At 45.1% G+C, this 17126-nt stretch overlaps 1 protein-coding gene across 1 annotated transcript in view; it reads left to right on the forward strand.

The window, feature by feature from the left end:
* The first annotated feature begins 7363 nt into the window (after positions 1–7363).
* LOC129031813 (sterol 26-hydroxylase, mitochondrial) overlaps positions 7364–17126 on the forward strand; it is a 34018-nt gene continuing 24255 nt past the window's right edge. The window contains exon 1 of the mRNA XM_054478574.2: positions 7364–8115. Coding sequence (XP_054334549.1) covers positions 7861–8115 — 255 coding nt within the window. The 5' untranslated portion in view covers positions 7364–7860. The remainder of the gene's footprint in view (positions 8116–17126) is intronic.

The raw sequence follows: 17126 nt of genomic DNA on the forward strand, positions 1-17126 counted from the left end.
AAAGAGAGAGAGAGAGAGAGACAGAGAGAGAAAGAGAGAATGAGAGAATGAGCTGGATCAGAAGCCCTATGGTTAGGAATAGAGGTACATCATGACACCAGGCAGAAACAAGGATGTTTCTGTTAATGGCAGCATTGGCCAATAGCAACTGTGGACCAGATTGTGACCCTCGCAATGGCACAATATAATCCACCAAAATTACACCCAACCACAAGGAAAGGAAAGGGCCAGTGCAATGCTGCAATTCTGACACTAACTACCTAGAGTTAGTGCAGACTCCACAGGTTAAGGTCACAGTCTCCAACAAGACTGCTCTCATTTCAGATGTCAGTTGAACGTTTGAGGGTCCCCAGACCACTTATATCTCTGACCAATGGGGTACAAATTCAGGGGTTTCTAAAAACCATTCAGGTTTGACAATACTAAAATGACTCATAGAACTCAGAAAAGCTCTATACTGTGCTTAGAATTATAGTTTCATTGTAAAGGATACAAATCAGGACCAACCATATGAAGAGACCCGTAGGATAAGGTCTAGGAGAGTCCTGAATGTGGAGCTTCCTTGTCCTCTCCCTCTGGAATCCAGACACATCACCCTCCCCATGCATCCATGTATTCACCAACTGAGAAGTGCAGCTGAGCTTCAGCATTCAGAGGTTTTATTGGAATTTCACTTTGTAGGCACAATTGATAGAATCACTGGCCGCGTGTTCCATCCCAATCTTCAGCCTTCTCCCTTTCCCAGAGATTGAGCTGGTATCACCTAGCTTGAAGCCCTAACCCTGTAATCATGTGATTGGTCTTTCTGGCATGACCAGCCCTCATTTTTCTTTTTTTTTAGAAAGAGTCTTGCTGTGTCTCTCGGCTAGAGTGCAGTGGAACAATCTTGGCTCACTGCAACCTCCGCCTCTCAGATTCAAGCAATTCTCCTGCCTCAGCCTCTTGAGTAGCTGGGATTACAGGTGCATGCCACCACACCCAGCTAATTTTTGTATTTTTAGTAGAGATGGGGTTTCACCATATTGGCCAAGCTGGTCTCGAACCCCTGATCTTGTGATCTGCCCACCTCAGCCTCCCAAAATGCTGCGATTACAGGCATGAGCCACTGTGCCCAGCTGACCAGCCTTCATTTTGAAACTATCTAGGAGCCCACCATGAGTAACAAAGACACTGCTACCAATCAGGAAATTCCAAAGGTTTAGAAGCTCCATGTCAGGAACCCAGGACAAAGCCCAGAAACATCTTTATTTTACAGCAGCAGGCATCCTTAAATTTACCAAAAATAACTTTCTGATACAAAATGGAATTTCAAATAAGAATGTATCTGATTCAGAAGGAAAGAACATGTCCTTGAGAACATTTCTAGGGATATTGGTATGGTAGCCCTGGTTGGGATAACAGTGAGCTGCCACCCCCAGAGATGCTCAAGTCACCAGGGCTGGAAAGTGCTATTTTGCTCTAGGCAGATGACATTATATAGGCTCAGGCAATGGATTCTATCTTCTTTTTTGTTTATTTGTTTTTTTTTTAAGATGGAGTCTTGCTCTTGTAGCCCAGGCTGGAGTGCAATGGCATGATCTTGGCTGACTACAACCTCCGCCTCCTGGGTTCAGGCAATTTCTTCTGCCTCAGCCTCCGGAGTAGCTGGGATTAGAGGTGTGCGCCACCACACCCAGCTAATTTTTGTATTTTTGCTAGAGATGGGGTTTCACCCAGTTGGTCAGGCTGGTCTCGAATTCCTGACCTCAGGTGATCCACCCACCTCAGCCTCCCAAAGTGCTGGGATTACAGGCATGAGCCACTGCACCCGGCCGGGTTCTACCTTCTTATGTACCATCAGCAAGCCTCTGGTTATCAGGGTATGAGTGAGCTCCTCTCAACTTCCCATTTCTGCAATAGAATTGTTCACACTGTCTCTTCCTTCCCCTCTCACCTCAAATCTAACAGAAAAAACATTAAACTCAGTTCCTGAAGACCTGGGTTCAAAATCTGGCTCTGCCACTTACTGATCTTTACCTCTCTGAACTTCATGTTTCTTATCACAGGAGAAGAATAACAGCCTTTAACTCTTTAGGGAGACTGTAGTATTCAAATGTATTAATATAAGAAGCAAGTCTTTTTATAAAGGAGCAGTATTTCTAACAGGATTTCCCTGGCTCAGAAACAGGCAGAGAAAAGTGGAACATAGTAAAGCATGACATGGAAACTGGCATACACAGGTTTTGTTTGAGCTAATTTAATTTTTTAAAAAAGATTGTCAGATGTTTTCTCATAAAAATTCAGATTTTTGACTTCTCTGCAAAAATCCAAAACTCTAGCAATACCAGGCCTGCATTCACATGGGGGCAACAATGGGTGGAGCTGGGTGGTAGCTGCCCTGGGGCTTTCCCACCACTTCCCTATTCTGGTCTCTGGCTTGGTTTGCTTCCTATAAAGCTATCTGGATTTTTGACCTCTAGGATGGAGAGAAGGGAAATAGATCCAAATACCTATTAGAATTGAGGAAAAGGCCAGGTGTGGTGGCTCATGCCTTTAATACCAGCACTTTGGGAGGCCAAGGTGGGTGGATCACTTGAGGCCAGGAGTTGGATCACTTGAGGCCAGCCTGGCCAACATGGTGAAACCTCGTCTCTACTAAAAATATAAAAATTTGGCCGGGCATGGTGGCTCATGCCTGTAATCCCAGCACTCTGGGAGGCCGAGGCGGGTGGATCATCTGTGGTCAGGAGTTTGAGACCAGCCTGGCCAACATGGTGAAACGCTGTCCCTACTAAAAATGCAAAAATTAGCCAGGTGTGGTGATGGGCACCTGTAATCCCAGCTACTTGGGAGGCTGAGGCAGGAGAATAGCTTGAACTCAGTGTTATAAATAAATTTTCAGTGCTGCCAAAGAAATAGCACTCAAACATAAATTTAATTTTCTCAGCAAGGCAATTTTACTTCTGTAGAAGGGTGCGACTTGTGGATGGAGCAATGGCAAGAGACACCTGAATAAAGGAGGGGAAGGGGTTCTTATTCCTGATGCAGGTAGCCCCTACTGCTGTGTCATTCCCCTATTGGCTAGGGTTGGACTGCACAATCTAAGCTAATTCCGATTGGCTATTTTAAAGAGAGTAGGGGCACAAGTCAGAGTGGCAGGGTGAGTAGTTTGTCGGGAACAGGTGACTCAAGATGACTCAGGTCAGAGTAGGTGACCAGGGGTGACTCAGGACGGAGCAGGTGATAGAGGCTAGGAGGTGGTTGTTTACTGGAACTAGGGGCAAGGAGACGAAAACTTTAAAATGAAGAGCTGAACATAACTGATACATTGATTCTTTGGAGAGGATCTCAGAACTCATTGTACTTAATTTACAGGCTAAAACCTTTGAAGAGGAATGTATTATATCCTACACCAGGAAGCAGAAGTTGTAGTGACCCAAGATTGTGCCACTGCACTCCACCTGTCAGGGAAACATCTCAAGCAGAAGGTCATGAAAGTCAAGGCCCCCAGCTGCTGCCCTTGGGCAACATGGGAGAGGTGAAATTTAACGTTTGCTTCTCCTCGTAGTGATTCCCCTCTGAAAATGTCCTAGCTTTTTGGTAAAGGAACGTGCACTGTCTGGTGTGTGGGTCTTGTGAACCCTGAGGAGGTGGAGTGGCAGGAGATGGGGGCTTTCTTCTTTCCCATTTCCTCCTGGTGTCCAGGGAAGATGCCCGGTCACCTTGGGAGGACTGAGACTCGGAGCTCCAGGTAAAACTGGTGGGCTAGGGGAGGTCCCCAAATGTTGGTGAGACCTTGACCCTGGCCAGTATCCAGGTTCTTGACACCACTGCAAGAAGGAATTCAAGGATGAGTCAGAAAATAATGAAAATATGGAGATTTATTGCAGTGAAAAGTACACATTAAAGAAAGGGGAGTGTGGGCCGGCTCAAGAGAGACAGTTGCACCAAGAGACAGTTGCACCATGGGGTTTAGAGTTACCGTCTTTATGGGTTTCTTTAACCAAAGGGTGGAATATTCATGAAGATTTCTGGAAAAAGGTAAAGATTTCTTGCAACTATGGTATCATCCTTTTTTTTTTTTTTTTTTTTTTTTTTTTTTTTGTGACGGAGTCTCTCTCTGTAGCCCAGATTACAACCACTGCCTCCCAGTCCCGGTTCAAGCAATTCTCCTGCCTCAGCCTCCTGAGTAGCTGGTATTACAGGCACACACCACCATGCCCAGCTAATTTTTGTATTTTTAGTAGAGATGGGGTTTTACCATGTTGGCCAGGCTGGTCTTGAACTCCTGACCTGGTGATCCGCCCACCTCGGCCTCCCAAAGTGCTGGGATTACAAGTGTGAGCCACCGCGCCCAGCTGGTGCCACTCATGTTTGCACCAAATATGGTATTCCTAGAACTGTCACAGCGCTGGTGGGTGTGTGATTTAATATGTTAATGAGCGTATAATGAGGTCCTAGGTGAAACCTAGGTCAAATCCAGTGCTATGTTGGTTCCCATCAGTCTTAGCCAACTTGGCCCACATCTTGATTTTCAGGGTCTTATTGGCCCTTGCAGCTATTTTAACAGTTTCCTTTTGCTAGTCGTGTGAAGCTGCTGCCTGGAATTGTTTATTTCCCTGCAACCACTGTGTATTATTCCTGCCTAATTTGACTGCCCACAGAGATTTTTATTCTTTATTTTTAAGGGTTGATGAGGGAGGAGGTCAGTGTTTTATATTTACTTTTTGTTGATTAGGGTCATTGGCCATGTCTACTTAGGGCATGGAAATTTCTGGCTGCCTGATTTAAGGGTCCCAAGGGTGGGTTATTAGGAGAGTCTGAATCCGAGGCAGGGATTGGTTGGAATTTTTGTATGACCATTATTTTGACATGGAACTGCTATAATCCAGAAGACACAAACTTTATGTGGAGGTTAAACAAGCAAGGACCAAAGATTAGTAGAAATTAGAGTTATTAAAGGTTCCAGGAAAGGTAGGAACTGTGTCACACTTAGTAGGTATTTTTTGATGAGGTCCCAGATGGTTTGAGCAGTGTGCTTATTGAAATTATGTAGCCAGGTAGTGTGTTGGTAAATCTTTTTTTTTTTTTGAGACGGAGTCTTGCTCTGTCACCCAGGCTGGAGTGCAGTGGCGCGATCTCGGCTCACTGCAAGTTCCGCCTCCCAGGTTCACGCCATTCTCCTGCCTCAGCCTCCCAAGTAGCTGGGACCACAGGCACCCGCCACCATGCCCGGCTAATTTTTTGTATTTTTAGTACAGACAGGGTTTCACCGTGTTAGCCAGGATGGTCTCGATCTCCCGAACTGGTGATCCACCCTCCTCAGCCTCCCAAAGTGCTGGGATTACAGGGTTGAGCCACTGCACCCGTCCGCGTGTTGGTAAATCTTTTGAGCTGGCAGTCTAATTAATCCTGAGTTGTTAATATAAGAACAACAGGTGTGGTTTATTACTGTGTAAACCCCTTTGTTTAGCTAGAAGATAAAGCCTCCTGCTTTTTGATCATTTGAGTGGCTTATGTTTTGGCCCTGTTAGGGCCTCATACAATGGCTTAGCAATTCTGCAAAATCCTGCTATACCCAGGAAAGTTCTTAGGTTTTTTTTGTTGTTGTTGTTGTTTATAGAGGTTTTACTTCTAAGTCAACTTTCTTTTGATGGACAAGGTCCAGTTTCCTGAGTTTAGGTTATACTACAGGTATTTCACTTTTGGTAGAGAAATTTGGGCCTTGGATGGAGAGAACTGATTTTTTTAAGGAAGTTTAGGACTTGAATGGCATTTTTATTTGAGTCCTCTTTAGTGGGGCTGTATACAAAGATGTTATTTACATACTGGAGTGTGGCTTTCCTTTTTAGCTCTGGCTTTCTTAACTTTTGTGTCAAGGCATTTTTGAACAAGCGAGGGCTATGCCAAAATCATGAGGCAGTATTGTCTTGGTTGTACCGCTGGGTAATAGTAGTTTCAGGATTAGTTTACTCGAAAGGAAATAAATTCTGAGAGGCGAAGTGCAAAGGAATACAAAAGAAAGCATTCTTATGATCTAACACGGTGAACTAATTGGTGTTTTCTGGTATTTGGTTAAGTATAGTATAAGGATTTGGCACTATAGGATGTAAGAGAATTATGACCTCGTTAATGGCTCCTAAGTCTTGAACTAGATCATATATATATATATATATTTTTTTTTTTTTTTTGAGATGGAGTCTCACTCTGTTGTCCAGGTTGGAGTGCGTGGCACAATCTCAGCTCACTGCAATCTCTACCTCCTGGGTTCAAGCGATTCTCCTGCCTCAGCCTCCCCAAGTAGCTGGGATCACGTGTGCCACCACGTTTTTAAAGCATGGCCTCCTGTCCTTCCTGTCCAAAAACCAAATGAAAAATATGGTCTAGGTTGGGTGCTGTGGCTCACACCTGTAATTCCAGCACTTTGGGAGGCCAAGATAGATAGATCACCTGAGGTCAGGAGTTTGAGACCAGCCTGGCCAACATGGCGAAACCCCATCTCTACTAAAAATACAAAAATTAGCAGGGCGTGGTGGCGGGCACCTCTAATTCCAGCTACTCTGGAGGCTGAGACCGGAGAATTGCTTAAACTGGGAGGCGGAGGTTGCAGTGAGCCGAGATTCCAGCACTGTACTCCAGCCTGGGCGACAGAGTGAGACTCTGTCTGGGGAGTGGGGAGGAGAGAATTAACAAACTATATGACACAAAGGAACAAAAATACACAAGACAGGGTAAGAGAGAGGAAGGATACAGGGAGATCTAACATACATATAGCAGTTTGAAGTCCCGGGAAAGGAGAAAAAAATGGGGAGAAGCAATGTTTGAACAGATAATATCTGAGAAACTCCCCAGACTGATCAAAGACATCCAGTCACAGAGTCAAGAAACTAGGAGTCCTAGAATAAATAAGTAGAAAGCCACACCTAGCAACTCAGCTGTCAGCCTAATTGAACTTAATATGCCCTTTCTTCTCTGGCTGCCTGTAAATCACCAATTTTTCAAATGCTGTTAGAACCAGCTGTACCGTCCTGCTAGGTCCTTCATTCCTGGCTTGAATGTGATCTTTGACCCTGTATTTATTTTATATTTGCATGAGTTATGTTTTTAAACTTTTTGACAACTATACTTTGAATATACATGAAACATAGGATTCATAAGACAATCCTTTTTTTTTCTTCTTGCGGTAAGTTTTCCGTACTATGTTACTCTTTTCATTTTATTAAAAATAATTCTGGCCATCATCTACGAAATCTGGTCTCAACCTGCAGTTTGAAATATCCTGCCTTGGCAGACGCGGCAGGGAGGTGCGTGGAGGGAAAATTGAATTTAAAAAAAAAAAAACCACGAATATTTAGATTTCTTTGTTCAGCGGCCCCCCTCCAGGGATCAGATGACTGGCCCCCCTCGCTCCGAACTGACTCCGGGATCAATCCGGACGGCCATTGGGAGAAGCCGAGGGCAAGTTAGCCGCGGCCGGTTCCCGTTCCCTCCAGAACGCGAGGGTCGCCTTGGGTGGGGAGCCCGTGACCGGGCAAGGACCTATCCCGGTGTGGGGCTTCCTGATTTCGAAAGAATCTCGCTGCACCCCCCGCCCAGAGTTCAGACCAAGCGAAAAGTTATTTGAGAGGCCTCGGAGGCGCGGGGTGAGGAGTCGGTGGCGGAGGCCTTGGTCGGGGCGCCGTGGATATCCCCGAGTCACCGCGTCCCTCTCCTGCAGCCCCCGCGTCGCTGGGAGGAGCGAGGGAGTGAGCGGGAAGGGGTCTAGCTGGCCTTTGCTCGGCCCTCCCCAGCACCCGGCTTTGAACCCGCCCTGCACTGCTGCCTGGGCGGGTCCGGGGACTCAGCACTCGACCCAAAGGTGCAGACGCGCGAGCACAACCCATGGCTGCGCTGGGCCGCGCGAGGCTGAGGTGGGCGCTGCGAGGGGCCGGCCGTGGCCTCTGCCCCCACGGGGCCAGAGCCAAGGCCGCGATCCCTGCCGCCCTCCCCTCGGACAAGGCCACCGGAGCTCCCGGAGCCGGGCCTGGTGTCCGGCGGCGGCAACGGAGCTTAGAGGAGATTCCACGTCTAGGGCAGCTGCGCTTCTTCTTTCAGCTGTTCGTTCAAGGCTATGCCCTGCAACTGCACCAGTTACAGGTAACTCGCGGGGCATCGCGTCCTGGGGATGGGGGTGGGCACCGTAACAGAGAGGCTAGAGGTGAGGAGACATTGGACAGAAAGTGAAGGCTGCGGGAACTCAGCTGGGGACCCACTGAGGCTATGGTCATAAACTGGACATCTGTAGGGAGAATGTGCAAAGTGCAGACACAGCCCTTTGAGCTGAGATAAACAGGACGAGGAGGGGCGTAAATCAGGACAGCACCAGCAAAGGGGGGATCTGGACGCTGGACTTAAAGTGAGCAGAGGTTGAGGAGGGAGCTGTCTTGGGAAGAGACTGGCAGAGGCAAGTGTGTAAGCTGACAGATATTATGGAATCACGAGTTCTGTTGTGATATTGGCTACCACAGACTTCTTCCAAACGAAATCACTTCAGGAGGGTTATAGAAACCTCTTGGTTATTTGCAAGGTAAATTTCCTCTTAGGGGAAAACACAATGCTGCTTCTCAGATCGTGGAAGCAAACTCACAGACAGTAAGGAAAAGTTACTTTTTGTTATTAAGAAATCAGTCTGAGGCCGGGTGCAGTGGCTCACACCTGTAATCTCAGCACCTTGGGAGGCTGAGGTGGGCAGATCACCTGAAGTCAGGAGTTTGAGACCAGCCTGGCCAACATGGTGAAACCCCGTCTCTACTAAAAATACAAACAGTAGCCGGGCATGGTGGCACATGCCTGTAATCCCAGCTACTAGGGAGGCTGAGGCAGGAGAATTGCTTGAGCCTGGGAGGCGAAGGTTGCGGTGAGCCGAGATCGTGCCACTGTACTCCAGCCTGGGCAACAAAGCAAGACTCTGTCTCACAAATAAATAAATAAATAAATAAAATTTAAAAAAAGGGAGGGGGGGCCGGGCACGGTGGCTCATACCTGTAGTCCCAGCATTTTGGGAGGCCGAGGCAGGCAGATCACCTGAGGTCGGGAGTTCAAGACCAGCTTGACCAACATGGTGAAACACCATCTCTACTAAAAATACAAAATTAGCTGGGCATGGTGGTGCATGCCTGTAATCCCAGCTACTCGGGAAGCTGAGGAAGGAGAATCTCTTGAACCAGGGAGGTGGAGGTTGTGGTGAGCCAAGATCACGCCATTGCACTCCAGTCTGGGCAACAAGAGCAAAACTCCTTCTCAAAGAAAAAAAGAAAAAAGAAATCAGCCTGTAGTCTGTGTTCAGGTTAGCGGTGTTGGGGGAGAAAACCAATGTCTAGTAAGAAAGTTTTATCCAGCAGAACACAGAAATGAGGCAAGGATGAACAGCTCACTGCTCACTGACAGAGACCGGAAAACCCAACACTGACCAATTTTGGAGAGGATTTAGGAAATGAACCAAAGGGGTTCATGCAGGATCTGTCTTCCTAATGACTATCAACAAATATGAATGCACCTACCATGTTCCAGGCATGGTTCCAAGTGCTGGGATTCAGTGAGATGAGGCTTCTGCCCTCATGGGGCTTATATGCTCCTCTGAAGAAGATGGAGGACAAAGAGATAAAGCAACAAAAAGTTAACTTCACAGAGAGAACTCTGGGAGGAGAAGCTGTTCTAAGGTTGGGGAAGAGGGAGGGGGCTTCGACTCACGGGGTGCCTCCACAAGGACACTTGGTTGTCAAGGACTGATAGGAGTAGGCTGGTCCTGGGCTGGGGTAGCCAACCATCTGCTGGTCATGTGTCTGTGCTGGGAAGGAGTCAAAAGTGAGGAGGAGCTGTGGGGACTGGGGACAGGACGGGCCTTTGAGGACAGCCTTGAAGATCAAGATAAGGGCCCTGGTTCCTCTGAGGGGCCATGGTGAGCTCTTGAGCAGGCATGGAGTAAAGACGGCCTGCATGGAACACTGTCCAGGCTGTGGTGTGTGTAGTAGGAGAGGTGCAGAGGCTAAGGTGATGAAGGCTCAGGTGTGGCAGGATCCAGGATAGAGAGGCAGATCTGAGCCACACTCCAGAGAAAGCTGGAAGGGAGTTTGAGGATGAGGGAGAAGATGACTCTGAGGGCAACGAAGGACAAAACTGACTACAACCAGGGCTGCATCCTCTGCACTGTCCTGGTGGCTGCTGTCTCTCCTGCAGTCTTCCCTGTTGGGCTCATGTTTGTGAGACTTGGGGGTGTAAAAATAAATAATTCAAAACCTAAGCTGTTGGAACTTTAAAATATTTTGAGCCTTAAGGGAATGTGATTATGTGATTATGGCACTCAAGTCACATAAGCAGGCTGCTGTAACCTAAGCAGCTGTAACCTTTGTTTTTCTGATTATAGATTAACTTTCTTCTTTACCTCTGTTGTTTTGAAAATATTGTCAATGTCTACATGGGGCCAAGGAAGATGCCTTCCCTCTTCACTGTTGAACTTCATTATAGATTAACTTCCTTTTACCTTTCTCATGCAAAGATTTCATGCCTATCACATTGCTTTAAGAAGAAATGTTAACTATACTATTTTAAATTGGAAAGGAAATGAAAATGAGACACATGGAAAAGAAAACAAATGATAACTAATTAAATTGTAACTCATAAACCAGCCTTGTATAGAAAATGTTATAACCCTATGAAACTTTGTTTCCTGCCTATATAAGCAAGGACTTAACTTTTAACTTTGGAGCACTGATCCCATTTTTCTGGAGTGTGTGTTTCCCAAATGGCTATTCCCAGCTTTTCACTTGAATAAAATGTTTAAAACTGGATTCTGATTCTTTTGATTATTTCAGGTTGACAGGGGGCAGGTCACAAAATACTGAGAGATGGTTTTGAAATCACTTCTTGTGAACCCAGATCCTTTAAGCCAGTGGTCCCCAATCTTTTTGGCACCAGTTTTGTGGAAGACAATTTTTCCATGGACTGGGGTGGCAGGGATGGTTTTGGGATGATTCAAGTGCATTACATTTATTGTGTACTTTATTTCTATTATTGTTACATTGTAATATATAATGAAATAATTATGCAACTCACCATAATATGGAACCAGTGGGAGCCCTGAGCTTGTTTTCCTGCAACCAGACTGTGCCATCTGGGGGTGATGGGAGACAGTGACAGATCAGGCATTAGATTCTCTTAAGGAGTGTGCAACCTAGATCCCTCACATACGCAGTTCAAAATAGGGTTTGTGCTCCTATGAGAATCTAATGCCAGCACTGATCTGACAGGAGGCAGAGCTCAGGTGGTAATGTGAGTGATAGGGAGTGGCTGTAAATACAGATGAAGCTTTGTTCACTCACCTGCCGCTTACCTCCTGCTGGGAGGCCTGGTTCCTAACAGGTCACAGACTAGTACTGGTCTGTGGCCCAGGGGTTGGGGACCCCTGCTTTAAGCCAAGAAAACAGACTCCTGTTAACTTCTTCTGCTTGATTTAACCTCTAGAAATGGGAGAGACCCAGTAAATGCCTTACGGGTGAGAACTAAGGATTTCTCAGGGGCAGATTTGCTTAGGATGATGTCTAGAGCAGTAACTAACCAAAGAAATTCTAGATGGCTTTAGGATGAGGAAGAGGAAGCAGGGGAAAGTCAGGATGTATGGCTTTTTAAAGGAGAGTACAGGGCTGGGATATAGCAGAGCCCCCTGGTTTCAGTCCTTGTATCCCAAAGATCTTGGGGCACACGAACCTGGGCCGTCCCATGGGAAATACATTAGCCTTTCCCACTACATGTGGCTAGTGTGAGTTAATAGAGGAGTGTTGTACATCTATAAAACTCAGTTAATAGCCTTTTAAAATTAGAGAATGTGTTTCAGTTACTCACTTTGTATCAGTTAGAATTTGTTAGGTTGCCACTCAAACTGGCTTAAACTATAAAGCAACTTTATTGGTTCATAGAACTGAAAACACCAATAGTTGAGTGTCCTTCAGGTGTATTTGTTCTAGAGATTCAGGAAGTCATCAAAGCAACAGCTTTGGCTGGGTGTGATGGCACAATCTTACAGTCCCCCAGCTACTTGGGAGGCTGAGGCAGAAGGATTCCTTGAGTTCAGGAGTTTGAGACCAGACTGAGAAACATAGCAAGACCCTATCTCCAAATCTGAAAAATGACAGCTCTGTTTTTCTGCAGTTCCCTTGGCTCACCTGTCTTGCAGGAGTTGGTTGACTGGCTTGGCCTGGGTTAATTGCCTATCCATGAACCCATCATAGTGGCCAGGGGGAGATAGACATACCCTAATTAGCTTACCTCTGTGCACATTCACCCTCAAGCTGGGATTAGGGTCCCTCCCACCCAAACCAGGTGTCTGCCACACAAGGGGGAGGATGGGAATGGACGTAGGAACAGCGAACCACAATGTCCTTTGTGCCCTCAGTTGTCAAAAACTGCATTAGCACACATAAAAGTAATAAAAATCAGCTTTGAGAAGCATTGTAGCACTTAAGGGAGTGAGGTAGGAATTAGGACATGTAAAAGTCATACTACATAAATGCCAGTGCCTTTCTCTTTCCCAGTAAAAATTATGTTGCATGCTGGAAAAATGGAATGTAAACATGTTACGTTTATACCAAATTAATATATTTCAAACATATTGATCCTGAGAATTATGAGATATCTATTCTGTAGCTCTTTTTGTGCACTGCCTGGCTTGGTGACCCTTCCTGTGTCCCCCAGTGCCCAGGAGATTAATGATTTAATCCCCCCAGGTGCCCCAATGTCCTAAGCACATATGTGTCATTTTATGTTATCATGTTTCTCTTTCTTTTTTTTTTCTTTTTTTGAGACAGTGTCTCACTCTGTTACCCAGGCTGGAGTGCAGTGGTGCGATCATGGCTCACTGCAGCTTTGAATTCCCGGGCTCCAGCTGTCCTCTCACATCAGCCTCCCAAGTAGTTAGGACCACAGGTATGCACCACCACTCCTGGCCAATTTTTCTATTTTTGGTAGAAACAGGTTTTGCCATGCCTAGGCTGGTCTTGAACTCCTGAGCTCAAGCAATTCACCCACTTTGGCCTCCCAAAGTACTGAGATTATAGGCATAAATTACTGTGCCTGGCCATCATGTATCATGTTTCTTATCATCACTTGTTTATATGGCTTAGAGACTGGGCTGTGAAACTGTGAGGGCTGGGCCTATGTCTTTCCTACCTCTTTCCCCCAAGTGCCAGGCATGGTCTTAGGCATAGGGGAGGTGCCATGAGTGGTACTGAGCAGTGGATACATCTGATGGTAAACTTATTTGTGATACTCTTCTTCCCAGCTCCCTGATCTGGGTTGTTTGACATAATATAGAGTGAAGAAAAGACAATGAGGGAGGTGGGCAGATTGAACAAGCCTGACCCTTCAGTTCTCAGTGTTTGAGGTTTCAGAAACTAAATGTCAACACGTTCAGCATGGGCAGATTACTGGGGACTGACCCACACTGGCCAAATCCAGAGAAACAAATGTGTGGACTGGAGTGCCCAACATGATTATATAATGAGGAGGTGCTATGGTTTGAATGTTTCCTAAAGTTCATGTGTTGGAAGCTTGATCTCCAATGCAACAGTGTTGAGAGGTGGGACCTTTAAGAGGTGATTGGAATGATTCTGAATGATTAGTTATCATGGGAGTGGTTACTGATAAAAGATTATTTTAACCCCTCCCTCCCCACCATACACACATGCCCTCTTACCCGTCTGCTTTCTGCCATCGCATAACATTGCAAGAAGGTCCTAACCAGATACAGTCCCCTCAACTTTGGACTCTCCAGCCTCCAGGACTGTAAGAAATAAATTGCTGTTCTTTATAAATTACCCAGCCTCAGATATTCTGTTATATCAATACAAAATGAACTAAGACAGGAAGTCAAGCCTCCCAGGAATCATAATACTCCATTGCACTAGAACCCTCTGTTCTAGTTATCTATTGCTGCATAACAAACTATCCCAAATTGTGGTGGCTTAAAACAACAAATATTTTGTTATAGTCATAATTTTGTGTGTCAGGAATGTGGGCAGGGCACAGTGGAAATGACTTATCTCTGCTTCATGATGGAGTGGGCCTTCAGCTCAAATGGGCAAAATGGAGAGGATTGCTCAAGTGAGGCCATATGTCTGGGCCTTGAGTCTGGCTTTTAGCTGGCATGTCACATCTTCTGGGGCTGGAACAGCCAAGATGACTTTTCTAGTTGCATGTTTGGTGCCTGGCCTGGTTTGGCCAGAACAGCTGGTTATCTTTCTCTCTTCATATGACTGGCTTGAGCTTCCTTACAGCATGGTGGTCTTAGAACACTTGGACTTCTTGCATGTACTGGCTTCCCCCAGAGTGAATGTTCCAAGAGACGGAAAGTAGTAGTTGCAGTTTCTTAAGGCCTGGGCCTGAAAACCAACACAGTATCATTTCCACTGTATTCCACTCATCAAAGCAGTTACAGAGCCCACTGAGATCCTGGAGACATGGACTTCACCTCTTAATGGGAGGCATGTCTGTAGCTATCTTTAATCCACTACACCCTCTTCCTAGGATTCAGGTACCTAGGGAGAGAAATTATTAACTACATTACTGAACAGCTTGGAAGGACCCAGAACTAAAGGAGTAGAATTGTATGGAAGAAAATTCCATCTAGGCCTTGGAGAAACCCTTTTGAATGTACTTCTCTGGTGACTCTCCATTAGGTTAATTATCTCTCTCCTTTGGACTGAGTGATAAATGCTGCCAAATTCTTCCTATTTGGCTTCCTTCTTCTGGATTTTGTAAAAACCACTCCCATTCTGTTAACACATTCTTCCTTCAGTTTGACAAAAACCTTTGATTAGATTTTCTTCCCTAGCACTCATGTTACCATCAGGTCTTCCAGAGATTATTGTCCAGTTACCTTGACTGGACTTAAGTGTTTTTCAGGGCCATCTGGTAGACATCTATAAAGTTGTCCTTGAGGCTGTAGCAGAACAGGGAACATGGCCCAAAAGCCTCAGGGATGGGAATATGAAACTAAGTATTAAGGTGAAATATGTGTGAGTTATGCCAATTTAGCAATTACATTGCCAGAATGAATCACAGCAATTTAGCATTTGCCCTTACAGATAAACTGCTGTAGGCAAAGAGACATGCAAGAATATTCAAGGCAGCCTTATTTGTGGTCAGGAAACATTAGCATGATTTAAATGTCCCATAGTAGGGGACTAATTAAATTATGGTACATCCATATGATGAAATTTCATGCAGCCATTAAAAAGGTTAGGGACAGATCTATTAATATTTATCGCTTGCTAAGAGATGGAAAGAACGTGTTGAAAAAGAAAAACTTTAGCTGAATTAAGTTTAACAGAGTTTAAATGAGCAAAGAACGATTCACAAATCAGACAGCATCCTGAGCCAGAGTAGGCTCAGAGACTCCAGTGCAGCCACGTGGTGGAAGAAGATGTATGAACAGAAAAAGGAAAGTGACATACAAAAAACGGAAGTGAGGTACAGAAACAGCCGGATTGATTACAGCTTGGCATTTACCTAATTTGAACATGGTTTGAACAGTTGGCCACCTCTGATTGGCCAAAACTTGGTGATTGGCACAAGAGTAGGCTACAGTCTGTATACAACTCCATTTACGTTATAGTTTGTAATGTGCTGAGAAACCTTTAGGCCAAACTTAATATATAAGGAGGCAGCTTTAGGCTAAACTTGAACTTGATTTAACAATTCCCCACTTTCGGTTATCTCAGTTTTAGAGGATGACCAAGACTTTACTCATTGATGTCATTATCACCATTGTAAATGTATTTATTTGGTTTTGGGACCCACTGGGAAATAGCAGAGCAGTGGGTTTTGTAAGGTGGGAACAAGGACTTCAGGTTATTTTTTTGTAAAGGTTAGAGTAGAGGGTACCTCCTTATGGTGGGATGTCCTGTTTACAGAAGAAAAACAAAACTTAGTCTGTTCTAGGATCTATTTGTTTCCTTAAAGTCTTAGTTTGATTATGTCACATTTAGCATAAGTGACTCTATTTTGGTTTGGTGTGGTCTGTTGGAGGCTAGTGCATGAGCTTAGTCCAAAACAATGGCCTCCCATAATTTGTTTCCAATTTCTCCTCTTTTGGTCAGTTTCTTACTTAGGTAAGAGTATGAGCAAAACTTAGGGCCTTAGCACTGCTCTCAGTTACCATCATTTTGTGTTTCTGGTCTCAGCACATCATTCACAGGTTATGGTGCCTCTCATGGTCACATATTTCTTTTAGCTCTTTTCATTCCAGTTGAATGTCCATTTGACATTCTAGAGATGGCTGCATGCAAATATTTAAAACTTTTGAGAGAATACAGTGCACCAGGGAGACTGCTGTTATGACTATCAAGAGGATAATACCTAGAGTTTGGAGTATGCTCCTTAGCCAGGTTCCCCATAAACCAAACCAACTAAAATCAAATAGATCAAAGAATCAGCTAAAGACTCTACTTGCTTTAACTAAGCAGTCTCTTTGTTAATCCCCTACAACTGAATCTCTAAAATACCAGATATGATGGAAGTGCCAGCAGCTGCATAGATACTTCCCTGTTTAGCCAGTAGGCAATCTAGAGCAATTCTATTATTTAGCATAACTTTCAGAAGAGAATTTTAAGTCTGTTGTGTAACCATATCCTTTACAGTAGAATCTGCTAGAGAGCCTATCATGAGGGATAAATTTCTTTCTTTCTTTCTTTCTTTCTTTCTTTTTTTCTTTCTTTCTTTCTTTCTTTCTTTTCTTTCTTTCTTTCTCTCTTTCTTTCTTTCTTTCTTTTCTTTCTTTCTTTCTTTCTCTCTCTCTCTTTCTTTCTTTTTTTGAGATGGAGTCTCGCTCTGTTGCCCAGGCTGGAGTGTAGTGGCACAATCTTGGCTCACTGCAAGCTCCACCTCCCGAGTTCATGCCATTCTCCTGCCTCAGCCTCCCGAGTAGCTGGGACTACAGGCATCTGCCAGCACGCCCGGCTATTTTTTTTTGTATTTTTAGTAGAGACGGGGTTTCACCGTGTTAGCCAGGTTGGTCTCGATCTCCTGACCTCGTGATCCGCCTGCCTCAGCCTCCCAAAGTGCTGGGATTACAGGTGTGAGCCCCTGTGCCCAGCCAAGTTTTATATTTTTAATAG

This window comes from Pongo pygmaeus, chromosome 11, assembly GCF_028885625.2.
Source record: "Pongo pygmaeus isolate AG05252 chromosome 11, NHGRI_mPonPyg2-v2.0_pri, whole genome shotgun sequence".
In the NCBI taxonomy this organism is placed as follows: domain Eukaryota; kingdom Metazoa; phylum Chordata; class Mammalia; order Primates; family Hominidae; genus Pongo; species Pongo pygmaeus.